The 17,422-nt window shown below is 41.1% G+C and overlaps 1 protein-coding gene and 1 long non-coding RNA gene across 2 annotated transcripts; one reads left to right on the top strand and one right to left on the bottom strand.

The window, feature by feature from the left end:
• Positions 1,389-10,499, top strand: LOC8079444 (putative multidrug resistance protein). The gene is made up of 6 exons (XM_002453402.2): positions 1,389-1,926; positions 2,038-2,092; positions 2,237-2,873; positions 2,989-3,529; positions 7,772-8,659; positions 8,738-10,499. Exons 1-6 carry the CDS (start codon positions 1,672-1,674, stop codon positions 10,106-10,108), a joined length of 3,747 nt encoding a protein of 1,248 aa, XP_002453447.2. The 5' UTR covers positions 1,389-1,671; the 3' UTR covers positions 10,109-10,499.
• LOC110434635 lies at positions 4,101-5,154 on the bottom strand. Its single transcript, XR_002452230.1, has 3 exons — positions 4,983-5,154; positions 4,644-4,734; positions 4,101-4,484 (listed from the first exon to the last, which is right to left on the bottom strand). It is a non-coding gene; the product is annotated as an uncharacterized LOC110434635 (long non-coding RNA).

The raw sequence follows: 17,422 nt of genomic DNA, 5'->3' as shown, positions 1-17,422 counted from the left end.
ACAAATATATGTTTTAAGTTATCAACTTTGAAATTCCAATTTTAGAATTTACAAACAACTTCGGATGTTGACATGGTCAATACTAAAATTGTAGGGGTTAATTTTGGATTTGAGATCGTGTAAAATGTCAAATATTCATTTTCAGTTATCGGATTTTGAGATTTGAATTTGTCAAATAATTATGGATGGAGACACCTTATACCAAAAGTTATAGTGCTTGACAAAACCCGAAACTTATTTGTAGGTGAACTATATTTTCATTCGTGATTGTTGAAAAGCCAAAATATTTAACACAATATTATTAAATGATAATACAAAAGAATACCTTCCTATATTTACTAGTGTGTAGTAATGTGGCAAAAGAAGTTACGCGAGAAGACTAGAAGAGGTAGCTCAAACCATAGGAAGCACACGTGCATGTATTTTGAAAGAGGAAAAAAAACATGATTTAGGACGCTCGACCACGGTGCCAGTTAGGGGGTGTTGCCCTAGGATTTAGAAAAATGTTTTGCTATATTTGACTGTTTTAGATTTTTTTAAAAATAATTTATAAAGATAAGTGAGAGTGGGTGGCCTAGCCGACGGCCTGTTCAAATAATACTCCCTCTATCACCAAATAAATCAATTCCAAAAATTTATGCCAGTCAAACAATCTAAAGTTTGACTAATTTCCTAGGAAAGAGCGATAACATCTAAGACATAAAATGAGCATATTATATAAATGTATTTTATGATATATTTAATGATACTAACTTTATATCATAAATCTTGATGGATTTTTTCTAGAAATTTGATCAAAGTTTAAAAAGTTTGACTTAAAATAACTCTAAAGATCTATTTATTCAGAGATGGAGGGAGTACATTAACATAGATCATTCAACATTGCTTGTCTCTAAGAGTCGAAAACATCTACTCCCTCGGTCCAAACATAATTGCAAATAATAACCACTTTCGATGACACTTTTGAGTTTTTGATATCATGTTTAACCACTTGTTTTATTAAGTTCTTTTGCAAATAATAAAATAAACAAGCCATTATTATAGTATCTATAATGATAAAATAAATCATAACAAAATAAATAATATTGATACAAAGATTTTGAATAAAACTAACAAATCAAACAAGATATCGATCTAAAAGTCAAAAGCATCATGTTTTTGGGGACAGAAAGAGTATCTCTGAAAATATTTTGTACTAGTACGACTTATTAATTTGTAATTGAAAATGCTTTGATATTATATTTTTTTTTCTTTCTTTCCGCATAGAGCACATGCTGGGAATGACGTTTCCGCGCATACTGAATTACTGATGCGCGTACACAGAATGACACGAGGACACAAGCACAGAGAGGCCCTATATAAGAGCCCTCAGCTTCTCCCTTCTCCTCCAGAGGTTCAGTCAGAGCCTACCGCCTAAACGGCCTGAAAACGAGGCCTGCTTATAGGTAGCTCGTAGCCGTAGGCAGCTTGGCCACAAGAGCCGTGAGCCAAAGTCAATTCTCTTATAGGAGTATATACTCTATTATATATTGCCCATCACGATTCACAAAAACCCGGCCGCAACAGGGGCAGGGCAAGGTTGTTACAAGCGAGACACGGCGCGGCGAGTGCGCGCGGCGGGGTGGCAGGCAGCGACGACGACGTCGACCTCGATCGCCGGCCGACGACGACATGGGTAAGGACGGGCCGACGCAGGCGGCGGCGGCCATGGCCAAGAAGGCGCCGGCGCCGGTGATGCGGTGGTCGTTCGCGTCGGTGTTCATGCACGCGGACGCCACGGACGTGGTGCTCATGGTGCTGGGCCTGGTGGGCACCATGGGCGACGGCTTCTCCACGCCCGTGATGCTCTTTATCACCAGCCGCATCTTCAACGACCTCGGCAACGGGCCGGACGTCCTCCAGGAGTTCAGCTCCAAGATCAACGAGGTAGCTAGCTAGATTGCTAGAACACAGTCCGTGTCTCGATGTCTCGCCTCCGTTGATCGATCCTACGCCATAGCTGACGCACGTCGTTTCCTCCTTCTTCTCGGCTCCCAGAACGCGCGCAACCTCGTCTTCTTGGCGCTCGGCTGCTTGGTCATGGCGTTCCTAGGTGAGCTCGCCGGCGCTGCACACACGCACATATGATGCACCCATGCCAATGCTGCCGCCGCCGGCGGTTTGCTTTGCTTGCGCGCGCATGGACCGTGCTGATATATATATAATCGTCGGTCGTGTCGTCGTCGATCGTTGGCAGAGGGGTACTGCTGGGCGCGCACGGCGGAGCGGCAGGCGTCGCGGATGCGGGAGCGGTACCTGCGGGCGGTGCTCCGGCAGGACGTGGAGTACTTCGACCTCAAGGTCGGCTCCACGTCGGAGGTGATCACCAGCGTCTCCAACGACAGCCTCGTCGTGCAGGACGTGCTGAGCGAGAAGCTGCCCAACTTCGTGATGAACTGCGCCATGTTCCTCGGCAGCTACGCCGTCGGCTTCGCGCTGCTGTGGCACCTCACGCTGGTGGCGCTGCCGTCCGTGCTGCTGCTCATCATCCCCGGCTTCATGTACGGCCGCATCCTCATCGGCCTCGCCCGCCGGATCAGGGAGCAGTACACCCGCCCGGGCGCCATCGCCGAGCAGGCCGTCTCGTCGGTGCGCACCGTCTACTCGTTCGTGGCCGAGCGCACCACCATGGCGCACTTCTCCGCCGCGCTCGAGGAGTCGGCGAGGCTCGGCATCAAGCAGGGGCTCGCCAAGGGCGTCGCCATCGGCAGCAACGGCATCACCTTCGCCATCTGGGCGTTCAACGTCTGGTACGGCAGCCGCCTCGTCATGTACCACGGCTACCAGGGCGGCACCGTCTTCGCCGTCTCCGCCGCCATTGTCGTCGGTGGCCTGTACGTCACCGTGATTTTATTTATCAGTCTGCTGTCTGCTCTGCTGCATGTTACTGTTACTCCTAGATGATGATGTGATGTGATGTGATGACGGCGCCATTAACGAACGATGCAGAGCTCTGGGGTCCGGGCTGTCGAACGTCAAGTACTTCTCTGAGGCGAGCTCGGCGGCGGAGAGGGTCCAGGAGGTGATCCTGCGGGTGCCCAAGATCGACTCGGAGAGCAGTGCCGGCGACGAGGTGGCCAACGTCGCCGGGGATGTGGAATTCAAGAACGTGGAGTTCTGCTACCCGTCGCGGCCGGAGACGCCGATCTTCGTGAGCTTCAACCTGCGCGTGCCGGCGGGGCGCACGGTGGCGCTGGTGGGCGGAAGCGGGTCCGGGAAGTCGACGGTGATCGCGCTGCTGGAGCGGTTCTACGACCCGGCGGCCGGGGAGGTGACCCTGGACGGCGTGGACATCCGGCGGCTGCGGCTCAAGTGGCTGCGCGCGCAGATGGGGCTCGTCAGCCAGGAGCCGGCGCTGTTCGCGACGTCGATCCGGGAGAACATCCTGTTCGGGAAGGAGGACGCCACGGAGGAGGAGGTCGTCGCGGCGGCGAAGGCGGCCAACGCCCACAACTTCATCTCCCAGCTGCCGCAGGGCTACGACACGCAGGCAAGCTACCTATTTACCACACCACTTTTGCAACTGGCGTATGCATGCAATTGTATTGTTTTTTTTTTGGACGAGAAATGCATGCAGTTGTTTTGTTCGCTACGCTTTTCTTACCCTTGGAAGTCACTGTCAAGTTTTCCTCCCCAAAAGAGATGATGCTTGCTTTTTCGTGCACACTAGTACAAACAATGCCTAAATATCGCATGGAATTTATGCTCTAATTTTTCCATATTTTTTTATGGAAGTACTGACGTGTTTAGGTGCACCGCATAGTGCGGACTACGGAGTATTCCAAATTTTAGTGAAAAGAGTAATCATGATATTCTTTTCTCCTTTTTTTTTGAAAAAAAAGTTCTGGATCAATTTGTGAAAGTGGGGTAAAGCTGACATGGGAAACAACTCAAAAGTCAGAAAGGCATAACAATTGCTCACAACATTCGAAAATACTAGAAAGGGCCAGGCAGTCGAAGGCTAAACTGCTTCAAGAACTAAACTGAAACAAACATGCCCCAACAAACAAATTCAGCATGGTTAGGTGACCAGTACATGTGGCTTTGGGATCCCAACTCGGCACTAACTCCTCCACTATTTTAGTCTTTCGTCAATTGTGCAACATTTTCATGCTGATCCAAAGGAACTTCTAATTATTCAAAGAAATAGAAAATTTGAAACAAAGGTAGGCTGGGAGTAAAGGTTTGCTTTGGAAGCAGCAGCTTTTGTTTCTAGTATAGTACTACTCCCCATTATCAGGAAGCAACACTACCTTAGTCCACTACTCCATCAGTTTATCCTAGTGCTGGCTAGCTATATAGCTGCTGGCTTGCTAGGCGCCGCATCGCTGGCTCAGGACATGATGGGTCATTGGGTCCTGCCTGCTGTGCCTTCAAAGAAATCTGAGTGCTCTCTGCACTGAGTTCCCAGGAAAGGAAATCTCTGCCCACTGAAAATTGTTGAACTATCACAGTGAAAATAATCAGTTCAACAAAATGAATCTCTTGGTGGAACTGGAAATGAGTTAGACCGTACATGGTTGTATCAATAATTATTTAAGCACCAAGATCAAATTAAGTTTATTCATATTCTGGCCTGTCTGGATGATAGGAGGAGCACTAACCTGTAGCATGTCAAAGTAGGTACATGTCGGACAGCCCAAGTATCTCCAGCTTGGCAGCTTTTTAGTAAAGAGTAAAATTACAGTACTGGAACTGTTGAAATAGAAGAGGGCTTAGTTACGCAAAAGTGAGTGGATACACAGCACTATAGCCATTTAGTGAAGAAACCAAAGTACCCAACCACCCACTCAGGCTCAAAAATTGACATCTAACAAATTAGGAAAAATTGAAGATGCAACATATAGGCGCCCCATTGTGTCACTACATCATCTACATTGAATATATAACATAACAGAAAGAAAAAGAATTAAAGATGGAAATACAGGCAACCACAGAAATACCTGAAACCTAGCAAATTGCCTGTAGTGGGCAGTCATAGTCCTCGTTGTGGTTTCAGCATATTTCCTCAGAGTGCCGGTTGCTTTGGCCAGAAGATCTCTCATTGCCGGTTGAGCATACATCCACATCTCTACTATAAATTCCATCCTTTCCACTAGAGAATAGTAGCTGAACCCTGTATTCCTAGCTGCCGTGCCAGTATATCTAAGGCTGCTATGTACACCACTTCAATTAAAATCCTTCTTCAAATGTTGAGGGATGAGAGGACACGCTTTCCAAGATTGCTTATGGTAGGACCTAGGAATCATAGAGGATTGAGTGGCGACCCCAAATTGGGAAAGGGAGAATGGTTAGCCCACCACTCAGTGTGTGAGTCTCCGTGGTTGGTGGACGCAGAAGACAAATAGCCAGAACCTTTTTGCAAATCTAGTAACCTGGAAAAGGGTTGCCAGCCAACAGTTTTGGGTGTGCCAACTTTCCCAGCGAACAGGATTTCACTGAGGTCCTGTCACGCAATAATAATTTTGACAGCAATACGTGAGGCAGAGATTGACAGAAGAAAGTGCCCGTGCAAGTATGTCTGTAGTGGCACAAGTGCTTCCACCATGAGGCTAATATGTTTTAAAAAAAAAAGTTAAAATGATTCAGGAAAGGAGATTTTTTTTTCCCAGATCGTTGCCACTATCACAAACTGTGATTTGAAAGATACTAATTACAGAAGGTGGGAAAAGGGTACTTTTCGGGCTGCCTAGCGCCCTAGCCATCCTAACGTGGGACTTCATGAAGATGCCATCCTCAGCTAATAATGGAAGATCCCTCTAATGAAATCAAACTCAGTGGCAAACATGTAAACCTGAAATGTTTCTTTCGTGGCCAGACCCCCACGGCCCCACCACAAGCAAATTCTACTGTGTGCAAACCTGATGTGGGGCACTGAATATTAGCGCACATTAGACTTTGATGTGGGCAAAACTCTAACAAGATGACCTGATAGGTACCCAAAATATCCTACCATTTGAGTATTTCACCACTTCATACCTGTATTATTGTGAGTTTGACAACAATAAAGGACCACTTTGCCACTGAACTTTCATTTCCATTGTTCATAAGCATGCACTCATGAAAAGACCACAGGAAAGTGTCCTAGATAGTGAGAAACAGCTCTATTTTAGCGGTACAAGTATAGCTAAGCTGTGCCTACAATCAGTACTGTAAACCATGACAATTCTCAATGCACATGGTTAATTTCCTATAAATAATGCACAAGTAGCATCCATGTATCTTGAATTAGAGAGTGGCCAGTATGACTTAAACTGTAACATTTTTAGGGTAACTAGTAATGGCATTTCATATTAGCATCCACAGGAATAGGAGAGTAATAACTTATTTCACTACTGGTTGACTTCAGTCCTCAGTTTGGCATTTGTTTGATTAAGGATGGTCAGCTCAAACAATATAGAAGGTTAACTACACGTTTGGAAGACAGGTAAATGGGATTTTCAACCTGAAAATACAAAGTTATGTCCTTGTAATTGTGATATTAATGTTACTTACCAGATAACTAAACATCCATTTCAATTATCAATATGGATAGATATCAAAGAAAAATCTTGAAAACTTGCACTTGCCTTCAATTCACCTTATCACATCAGTTTGCTTCAGAAATGACTATTATCTGCACTCAGCTACAATTATGTTGGCCTTGAACAGCTTGTATGAGACTATGAGTCAACGGACTGAGTGACCTTAGTGAAGATAACAGAAACAATAGGGTGAGTTAGCTCCGAGAATAAAATTATGTATCTGCAAATGGCTCAAACATCTGATGTGCATAAACATTGCCTTGTATTTTTTCGAGAACAATATTTTCCATAGTAATCTTGCTACCTGACTTCAGAACAAACCGGTTTAAATGAAAGAGTCACTACTGCAGAACGACAACAGAAACACTTTAGAAATACTGTAGTATAATGTGAGCACCAAAGTATACTGAGAAATCACGGGCAACAGTTTTGATTCGATAGGTCTATTCCCATCAGTGGTGAACTTTGTTTGCCACTGAGAGAGCTTCAATCAGTTACAAAAGCAAGCTTGTTGGGGATAACATAATATGACATTACACGAAAGCGTGAGATTTGAGTCTGAGAGGACAAAACGTTGATAGGAATGTAGCAGTGTAGTGGCCTCAATACCATCACCAACTATATGTATATACACAAGAATTATCAACATGTTCACAAAGAAAAACAAGGAAATCTAGCAGGTCTACCAGTATGCCCCATCTCATCACTATAGTTGGGCAATCTGACCATCCTCTAGAAACAAAGCCTTTGCCTTCCAATGATAGATTCTTTTGTAAGTTTTCTAGACAACTTATGGAAGGTAAATTTTTTAAGAGAAGAACAGGATAACCCTTTTAAACAGTAGACTATTAAGCTACAGCATTCAAAAGAAACTAGCTGTAGAATTCAAAAGGAAGTCCTACTCCCACAGCATCACTAGAAGCTAGAAGCTAGAAGGATGCCATCAAGCAGCATGTCATCGGATAGATTGTACATACATGTTGATTTTCATAGTTAATCTTCAACAAATTCTGAAATGGAAAAAGGAGGGTCATACAAACAACAGTTGATACAATGAATCTAAGTTTAAGACTCTACCAAAGAAAACTTTGATTGTGATTTTGTCGATAGAATTGATAGATAAGGAGAGCACAAATATGTTGATATTGTGTAAATCAACAAACATGGGACTAGAATGCTTCCTTATATGAATTAGATGTTGTAAACAGGTGGGTGAGCGTGGTGTCCAAATGTCTGGAGGACAGAAGCAGAGGATTGCTATTGCCAGAGCTATTCTTAAGTCACCCAAGATCCTCCTCCTTGATGAAGCCACAAGTGCATTGGACACAGAGTCAGAGCGTGTTGTGCAAGAGGCACTTGACCTGGCTTCTGTGGGCAGGACAACCATTGTCGTTGCACATCGGCTCTCCACAATCCGGAATGCTGACATGATTGCTGTGATGCAATATGGTGAGGTCAAGGAGCTGGGATCCCATGATGAGCTCATTGCCAATGAGAATGGCCTCTACACATCTCTTGTCCGCCTTCAGCAGACCAGAGATTCAAGAGAGGCCAATCAGGTTGGTGGAACTGGAAGTACATCTGCTGCAGGGCAATCTAGCAGCCACAGCATGAGCAGGAGGTTCTCTGCAGCTAGCAGGTCAAGCTCAGGACGGTCAATGGGTGACGCAGAAAATGATAACATTACCGAGAAGCCAAAGCTTCCTGTCCCTTCATTCAGAAGGTTACTGATGCTTAATGCACCAGAGTGGAAGCAGGCTCTGATGGGAAGTTTCAGTGCAATTGTGTTTGGAGGCATACAGCCTGCATATTCATATGCCATGGGCAGCATGATCTCAATCTACTTCTTGGCAGACCATAATGAGATCAAGGACAAAACAAGGACCTACACACTCATCTTTGTTGCTCTTGCAGTGCTCTCATTCTTGATCAATATTGGTCAACATTACAACTTCGGTGCCATGGGGGAATACCTCACCAAGAGAGTGAGAGAACAGATGCTTGCAAAAATCCTTACTTTTGAGATTGGATGGTTTGACCGTGATGAGAACTCCAGTGGTGCCATATGCTCACAACTTGCCAAGGATGCCAACGTCGTAAGTATACGAAACAAAGATAAGCTTATCAAAATTATAGAAAACAGTACCTGACAATTCATATACTTCTTTTGGCAGGTGCGGTCTCTTGTGGGTGATCGAATGGCTCTAGTGATCCAGACAGTTTCTGCAGTTCTCACAGCCTGCACTATGGGTCTGGTGATCGCTTGGCGTTTGGCCCTTGTCATGATAGCAGTGCAACCCCTTATCATTCTTTGCTTTTATACTCGCCGTGTCTTACTGAAGAGCATGTCCACGAAATCAATACAGGCACAATCTGAAAGTAGCAGGCTAGCAGCTGAGGCCGTCTCCAATCTACGCACCATCACTGCTTTCTCATCGCAGGAGCGCATCCTACGCCTCTTTGACCAAGCACAAGATGGGCCACGCAAGGAAAGCATCCGACAGTCATGGTTTGCAGGACTGGGCCTTGGCACCTCCATGAGCCTCATGACATGCACATGGGCCCTTGATTTCTGGTATGGTGGCAAGCTCGTGGCTGAGCATCACATAACTTCAAAGGCACTCTTCCAGACCTTCATGATACTAGTAAGCACAGGGCGTGTGATTGCAGATGCAGGTAGCATGACAACAGACCTTGCTAAGGGTGCTGATGCAGTAGCTTCAGTGTTTGCTGTTCTTGACAGGGAAACAGAAATTGACCCTGACAACCCTGAGGGATACAAACCAGAGAGGCTAAAAGGTGAGGTTGACATCAGAGGAGTTGACTTTGCATACCCATCAAGGCCAGATGTGATTATATTCAAAGGTTTCTCCTTGAGCATCCAACCAGGCAAGTCAACAGCCCTTGTTGGGCAAAGTGGTTCTGGCAAGTCGACTATCATTGGGCTTATAGAGAGGTTCTATGACCCACTTAGGGGGGTAGTGAAGATCGATGGTAAAGACATCAAAACATACAATCTCAGAGGCCTGCGACGACACATTGGATTAGTCAGCCAGGAACCAACACTATTTGCGGGTACAATAAGAGAAAATATTGTGTATGGTACAGAAACAGCAACTGAAGCAGAAATTGAGAATGCTGCAAGGTCTGCGAATGCACATGACTTCATTAGCAACCTCAAGGATGGATATGATACATGGTGTGGTGAGAGGGGTGTACAGCTTTCAGGAGGCCAAAAACAACGCATTGCAATTGCCCGTGCCATCCTAAAGAACCCTGCTATCTTGCTACTGGATGAAGCTACAAGTGCACTGGACAGCCAGTCAGAGAAGGTGGTACAAGAGGCATTGGACCGAGTGATGGTTGGCAGGACAAGTATTGTGGTGGCGCACAGGCTCAGCACAATCCAGAACTGTGACCAGATCACTGTGCTTGAGAAAGGAATTGTTGTGGAGAAGGGCACACATGCATCCCTTATGGCTAAGGGTACCTCTGGAACATACTTCGGATTGGTCAGTTTGCAACAAGGAGGCAACCAGCACTGAGTTTTTTGCATGAGAACACAGCAGTACTTACAAATTTGCTGCCCCATTCACATGATGTATTACTTAGATCAACCTGCAAGAGATATCTATTCTAGCCTATCCCAACTTGCTTGGGACTATAAGCTTTGTTGCTGTTGATAATGAAAACACAAGATGGTCCAGCGGGCGATTGAAATTTCTGTGACAGTGGGGTGTTTTTCTTCCCATTGTTCTATTAGCACACCTAAGTGTGTCAAGCATATAGTTTCTTGATTTAACTGTTGGATATGTATTGTAGTTGTGCAACAGCCAGGAAATCTCAGATAAGATGTACATTAGGTATTATTTCATCTTATTCTCTATTGATTTGTGGATTCAAAATTATTACACTAGCCTTTATTTCATCTAATTCTTCTGTGAATTGTGTATTTGAAATATTTATGCCTCAAATATTAGTAAATTCCTAAATCCATGGTGGCAGAACAGATGCAGACAAGAAAAAAAAAACACAGAAAACAATCAATTGAGCACAAGCTATCTTTTCAAGTATCAGCTTATGGTTTTCAGGTGCACATCCTAAAACCATTTAGGATGCGCTAAAGTTAAACAGGATCTTCATCAACTAAACACACTCACGCCTGCTATTTCTAATCTCACATAAGTACATAACTATATATGCTTATTAGCTGAGAAGCCTAACAAAAAGTATTAGCAAAGCACACAACTAGCACTCCTAAGTCCCTCGTCCACACTTGTACAATTGCTTAGCCTTAAATATGCACCTGAACGGAAATTCTCAGATTTTGGACTGACATTCATAATAATCAGAACCCCAACCATACGACAAAATTTTCAGTGCAGCTATTTCAGCCACTAAAGGGCTGCTGATGCGGTATAATGCTTTGAATTCACTCGTATGGGGAAAAAAGGGTACCTAGTATGGGTGTACATCCTGCATTCAGCGAAATAGAAAGTGGTGGGGGGTACCAATGTATCGCCTGGTCGAAGCGAAAGAAGCCGGTCGGCGTCCTGGTAGCGCGGTGGAGCCAATTCGGCCGTCAGGCGCGCGGCGGCGGCAGCGGCAGCGGCAGAGGCAGGCGAGTGGAATGGAGATTGGGTGCGGGGAGGGAGATGAGTTGGGATGGACATCTCGCCACGGCTACCTCGGCTCTCGCGGTGAGAAGGTGGGTTGGGTTACCTACGGGATACGGCGGCGTCGCACGGCGGCGGGTGGCGAGAATGTTTTCCGCCTCCGACGAGGTAACGGTGCACAGTAGGCGCGTACGCCTTCACGGGCTTCCTACGGCCTACCTATGCGATGATTGGATCAACTGAGTTGCTTTTTTTTTTAAAAAAAAGTCTACTTTTTCTCTTCAACTTTCACGAAAGTCTGCTTTTCCTCTCTTAATTCTAAAACCGAGCAAATCACCTCCCTCAACTTTTCAAACCGTGCATTTTACTTCTCTGGAGCGGTTTCGAAGGCAGTTTTACTACAGTGAACCTCTATAGCAGAAATTTTATACTAAAGCATACCATATTATATGTTCATTGTGTAGATCTACTTATGTGAAGTTCAACAAAATTGAATTTTCTATTTTAGCAAAATTGCATTCGAAACCGCTCCAGGGAGATAAAATGCACGGTTTAAAAAGTTGAGGGAGGTGATTTATCCGATTTTAGAGTTGAGGGAGCAAAAACGAACTTTCATGAAAGTTAAGAGAGAGATTTTTTTCTTTGTTTTTTTATGGAGTCTTCTAAGCCCAGCCCAAGGTAGGAAGTGTAAAATTTTGGAAAACAAAAATCTAATTTACCTCTTAGCAAAAAAAGCTAGGCATATAAGATAGAGCATGATTTTAGAAAAATAAATTAGTTTCATATTTTTCGACAAACAAATTTTGTATGAATTCTAAGATTAAACCTGATTTTAGTTTTTTTAATTGCATTGTATTTGTGGATGTTTTTAAAATATTTCTAGCCTAATTTACCTCTATGAACTTTTAACTTAGTCTGATTCACCCTCTACTAACATGGTGCCACATCAGTAAAACCACTCAATGTGGAAAAACAAAATGGTTCTAAAAATTGAGGGGCGCGTTGAGTAAAGCTTTGTTCGGCTTGCGTTTCAGGAGACACCCATCTTGAACTGGGGGCATCCGTTCATTCCTAGAGATTTCTGAAAAACTACATTCTTATTATTAGACCATTAAGGGCCTGTTTAGATGCACTCAAAAATCTAAAAATTTATAAGATTCTTTATTATATCGAATCTTTCGGCACATGCATAAAATATTAAATATAGATAAAAAATAACTAATTTTATAGTTTACCTATAAATTGTGAGACGAATTTTTTAAGCCTAGTTAGTCCATGATTGAACAATGTTTTGTCAAATGCAAACGAAAATGCTACAGTATAAAAATCCAAATAAAATTTACATCTAAACAAGACCTAACTTTTGGTATGGCCTGTACTATTGTTGCAACTAAGATCACTAAGACCCTGTTTGACTTTAACACAGCTTAGCTTTACTAGTGAAGTTGTTTTTTAAAAGAATTTTTTGAGCAACTTTCTAAAAAAAGCTGAGTTGTTTTGAAAAAGTTATTTAGCAAAACAGTTTCAATGAAAGAAAGAAATGGGGGAGAGAGTTAGGATAAACTACATTTTCTAGCTTCATCTTAACTCATGTCATTGTGAGAGAAGAAAAAAAATAGATTCACTCATAAAACTATTTTAGAAAAATGCTTGGCAAAAAAAAAAGCTCACAATAGCTCAAGTAGCTATTGTGTGTGTCAATGGTCCTAAATGGCTTTGTTTTAAAACACTTCAATCGGAATCACCTTATCAGATAACGGCAAAACTAACACATCACACCCGTCCAAAAAAAGAAAGAAAGAAAAAGAAACAAAGAAAACACATCACGCCCCACGCAAGTTAAGTTTTCTCCATTTATCTAGGGAGTGTGCCCATCGCTGTCATTTCACTCCTCTCTAATGTCCTTTTTCTTGCATCCTATCCGTGCTTTGGGAAAATATATCACATTTGGCATGAGTTAGTGCACTCTTCTCATTTATTTTTTTAGAATGGGGTCACTCTTCTCCTTTATTTCGCTGTTATCTATCTGATGATATATATATAGAGAGAGAGAAATTTCTTTGTACACGTACGTGTAGTTACTCTCATCTTCAATAAACTACATTGTGTATGTATTCATACTTGTCTATCAGTTTGAGTATGTTTATATACTCAAATATTAAGGTACTCTAGATCTTACCACGCGAATTTTTTTAAAAAAAATTATATTTTAAATATATTACTAAAATGCCACTACTATATTATATACAATAAGTATAACCATATACTCTATGTATGTATACATACTTAACATACATATCACTCTAGATGGTCTAGTATGATCATATACTTTGTCTATATACATTTCATCCGGTCATATACACCTTAAATCTAGAGATACATAGATGAGAGTAACTACACGCGCGTGTAAAAGAAACGCACCCTATATATATATATATATATATATATATATATATATATATATATATATATATATATATATATATATATATATATATATATATATATATATATACTCTCTCCGTATCAGATTTAGAAGTCGTTTTAGACAATGTTTGGATCAAACATTAAGAATATTATATATATATATATATATATACTCTCTCCGTATCAGATTTAGAAGTCGTTTTAGACAATGTTTGGATCAAACATTAAGAATATAAATTAGCATTAACTTTTAAATTATTGAGTTTACAAATATAGAAATTATATGAATAGATTTGTCTTTAAAAATACTTTCATAAAAGTATACATATATCATTTTTTTAAATAATTTTATAAAAATAAGAAATCAAAATTATGTTTTCGAGACCGTGTTAGTGTCCTATACGATAGAAGTATATGTTTTCTCCATGTTGAGTAACGTTGGTGCTATGTGACGAGGGTGAAAAGCAGACAAGGGAGGCGGAGCAATCTATAGGGTACCCGAGCTAGTGGAATCTTAGTGCAAATCTGAGGCTGAATACCACAACGTGTCATCATCTTGAACAATAATGACTTATTTCTAGCATATGGACAATGACTAGCACTAGCACCTACTAGCTGCTGGCCAGTTAGGGCTTTGTAGTTGGAGCACACTAGGGGTGTTTGTTTACCAAGTTAGCTCCAGTTTTAGAAACGAGAGGTTTTTATATAGGAATTGTCTACTGCACTCTTGGCTTTGTTTATAAAAACTTATGTGGTATGGAAATATTACTATAAAACATTAGGTTGTAGATAATAAATAGTCGTGATGTTTCCTAGCTAGATTCTTGGAAATTATATATCTTGAAGGCATAAAATATCCTAAGAGAACTAAAAAGTACTCCCTCTGTCCCATTAAGATTGTCGTTGTAGCACCCGGCTGTTGTCCCAAAGATAGTGTCGTTTTAGACTAGCCTAGTAACCTGCAGTGTGCACTAGTAGAATGGAGCCCTCTTCTGTGCATGTCGTGGCAGTCTTTGGTTGGAGACGGTAGGAGCACAACGTCCTGTGTGCACTAGTAATGATAGTAGATGTAGGGGCTTACAGTCATTTCTGCCCTCTCCTTGGTACTCCCACCCAATACAACAACGACATTCTTAAAGGGACGGAGGGAGTAGTTAACTTTGATAAATTTTAGTTTCAAATCCATAAGGTGGTTTTAATCTATTAGAGAAGAAAATCATGGTAACCATTTATGCCACTAGGGAAATTAGAGAATAAAATAAAAAACACATGTTTTCAATATAGGGGCTGTTTGGTGCGTAGCCACCTAACACCAACCGAGTTGTGGTGCAGCCACCAAAGCTTTGGCGATCTATGGTGAGGATTGTAGTCACCACAATTTGGCAAAAACCAACACAGAAAAATTACATGGCTGCCTCAATGTAAATACAAACCAAACATTAGCAAAATAAGTGTAGCAAGAGCGAGCATGGTGTGGCAAGTGATGGCCGGCAACCAAACACCCCCATAGAGTTGCACAACTAAAACATGGCTTTTGGAGATGCCACCTTTTGTTTTCACAAGTGATTCAAGAGGGCATCCACCTCTAAAATATTCCAAGGGAGCTAAACCACGACTGTCTCTAAAAATTGAATTATAGAGATCACCACCTTAAGAAATAATCCTATTTTTGGATATAGTCCTCTTAAGAAACTGCCTCTAAGATATAATTTTTAAAAGCATTTCTCTTAACTATTTCCAAAGAGACTGTTATCTTAAACCACCTACATTTGAATATCAAATTCTAGACACAATCGTCTTAAACCGCCTATAGTTCTCTTTAACCACCTCTAAGACGTTTTTTGGGTTCACCTCCATAAACAACTCTATCATTGGAGCTAAAGCTATTTTGTTAAATCATTTGGCAAAACAGCTTCATATATAGAATTCCTTAAAATATGCTCACACAGAACGCCATATAGGATAAGGTGAAGCTAGGAGAAGCCACTATTTTTGATCCTTCCCACCCAAAGCTCTGTGAGAGCACATTTTTAGGGGCTTTATCGGTGAAGCCATTTCATTTTACACTGTTTGGTAGAAAGTGACTCCAAACTGCTCCTGAATCCGCTGGAGAAATCCTATCAAACGGGGCCTTAGGTAGACTGCATCTATACTCATATCTAAAAACCACTCTTTTGCAAAGGTCTTTGGCTAGAGAACCATCTCTAAAAAATAATCTGCCCCTAAAATGGACTTTGGTAGTAGTTTGTTTAGTTTGCCATAGTGTGGAGTATATTGGACGCGCATGATGAAGGGAGAATGCGTGGAGGGGACTTGTATATATTTGGATTAAGAGGAACTAGACCATTAATCCATGTTCAAACAATGCTGAGAATTTTAAGGAATACAAGTTTCATTGATGATTTTGGTATGTATAACTAATCAAATTAACTATCTTTACACTCTCTATTCAATTCCTAACATAATATATTTGTTGTCCTTGACCGAAGTCTCGGACGGTTCGCAAGATAAGTTAGGAATAGCTTTTAGTAAGATAGGTTAGGAAAGCAATAATGAGAGAAGGTGTGAAGAGAGAGCACTATGCAAAGGGTGGATCTTCTACCATCATTATTATTCGATTATGGTGAATTTACTTATTACTCTATATGAATTTAATTAATCATCCTTTGCATTGCACCTATGTGGGTCTTCATATACGTATTAAGTTAAAATCTAAATTATATTTGTTCTTAGGCATCTTTTTGTGACATGATGAAGCTGTATTTTGGTTTTAAACTTTTGATCTTATTAGTTGTACTAATTTTTTATTTGTGCGATAAGTTTAAAAACTAGAGCTTATTTGTCTTTATTCAAAATTTCATTTAATATTTTATTAAAAATTATTATTAGGTCTAAGATGTCAAATTTATTTACTATATCAAAGAATTATCGATGCAGTGCTATTGTTTATAGAAACATAGGGAGTTTTAAATTAAATTAGCAGTATTTGTATATCATAAAGCTTTAGTTAAAGTGTATAAACTCATGTAAAATAAAAACTTACAAAATTTATTATCAATAAGTATTAATGTATTTTAAAGTGAAGTACTAGTGTCGTGTGGTTTGTTAAGAGAACATTTCTCCATGATTGATAAACCATTGGAAGAAATACTATCTTAATTTATGCATATTTTCTCCATTTAAATACTGGCACATAGCATTTATGCTTACTTTTAAAAGTAAAAGAAGTGTGCAATTTTACAAACATATTTAACATACTCTATGGTGATTGAATAATAACTTATATGATACTTATACATAGATTTGAGGAATTATTTTATTTTTATAATGTCCAATGTGAACAATTTAGTTATAGACTAAAGGGGTTAGTTTGTATCATATTTCATAATGATAAATGTAGGTAATTTAAAAGTAAATTAATGGTTTACTACAATATCTTTCAATGGTATATTTCAATATTTAGATACAAATTGGTATCTTGCATAATGATAAAGATGGGTAGTTCAGATTTAAATTCAGAGGATTATTTTTAAAGTACCGCCAGTAAAAATATTCTATGCACTAGTGCTTGCATGTCCCTAGTTTGGGGTTTTCTCTAGTTTCCTTGATCTCTAAGGGAACGGTAAGGCTTCATAGTCTAGTCCTGGAGGGCTGACACATGGGTCTAGTGCGCCCCTTCTCGTGTTGTGTCATGTCCTTGGTGCGACTCCTCACCTAAATAGACGACAACTTCATGCTAAGGTGGGGAGAACATTGCCCTAAGAGAGTTGTCTGCACTGTGTCTATGTTCAGGTGTTAGATTTCTGATGTATGGCA

Source organism: Sorghum bicolor, chromosome 4 (assembly GCF_000003195.3).
Source record: "Sorghum bicolor cultivar BTx623 chromosome 4, Sorghum_bicolor_NCBIv3, whole genome shotgun sequence".
Lineage (NCBI taxonomy): Eukaryota > Viridiplantae > Streptophyta > Magnoliopsida > Poales > Poaceae > Sorghum > Sorghum bicolor.
Note: the sequence above shows the minus strand (reverse complement) of the source record. Positions and strands in the feature narration are given on the sequence as shown.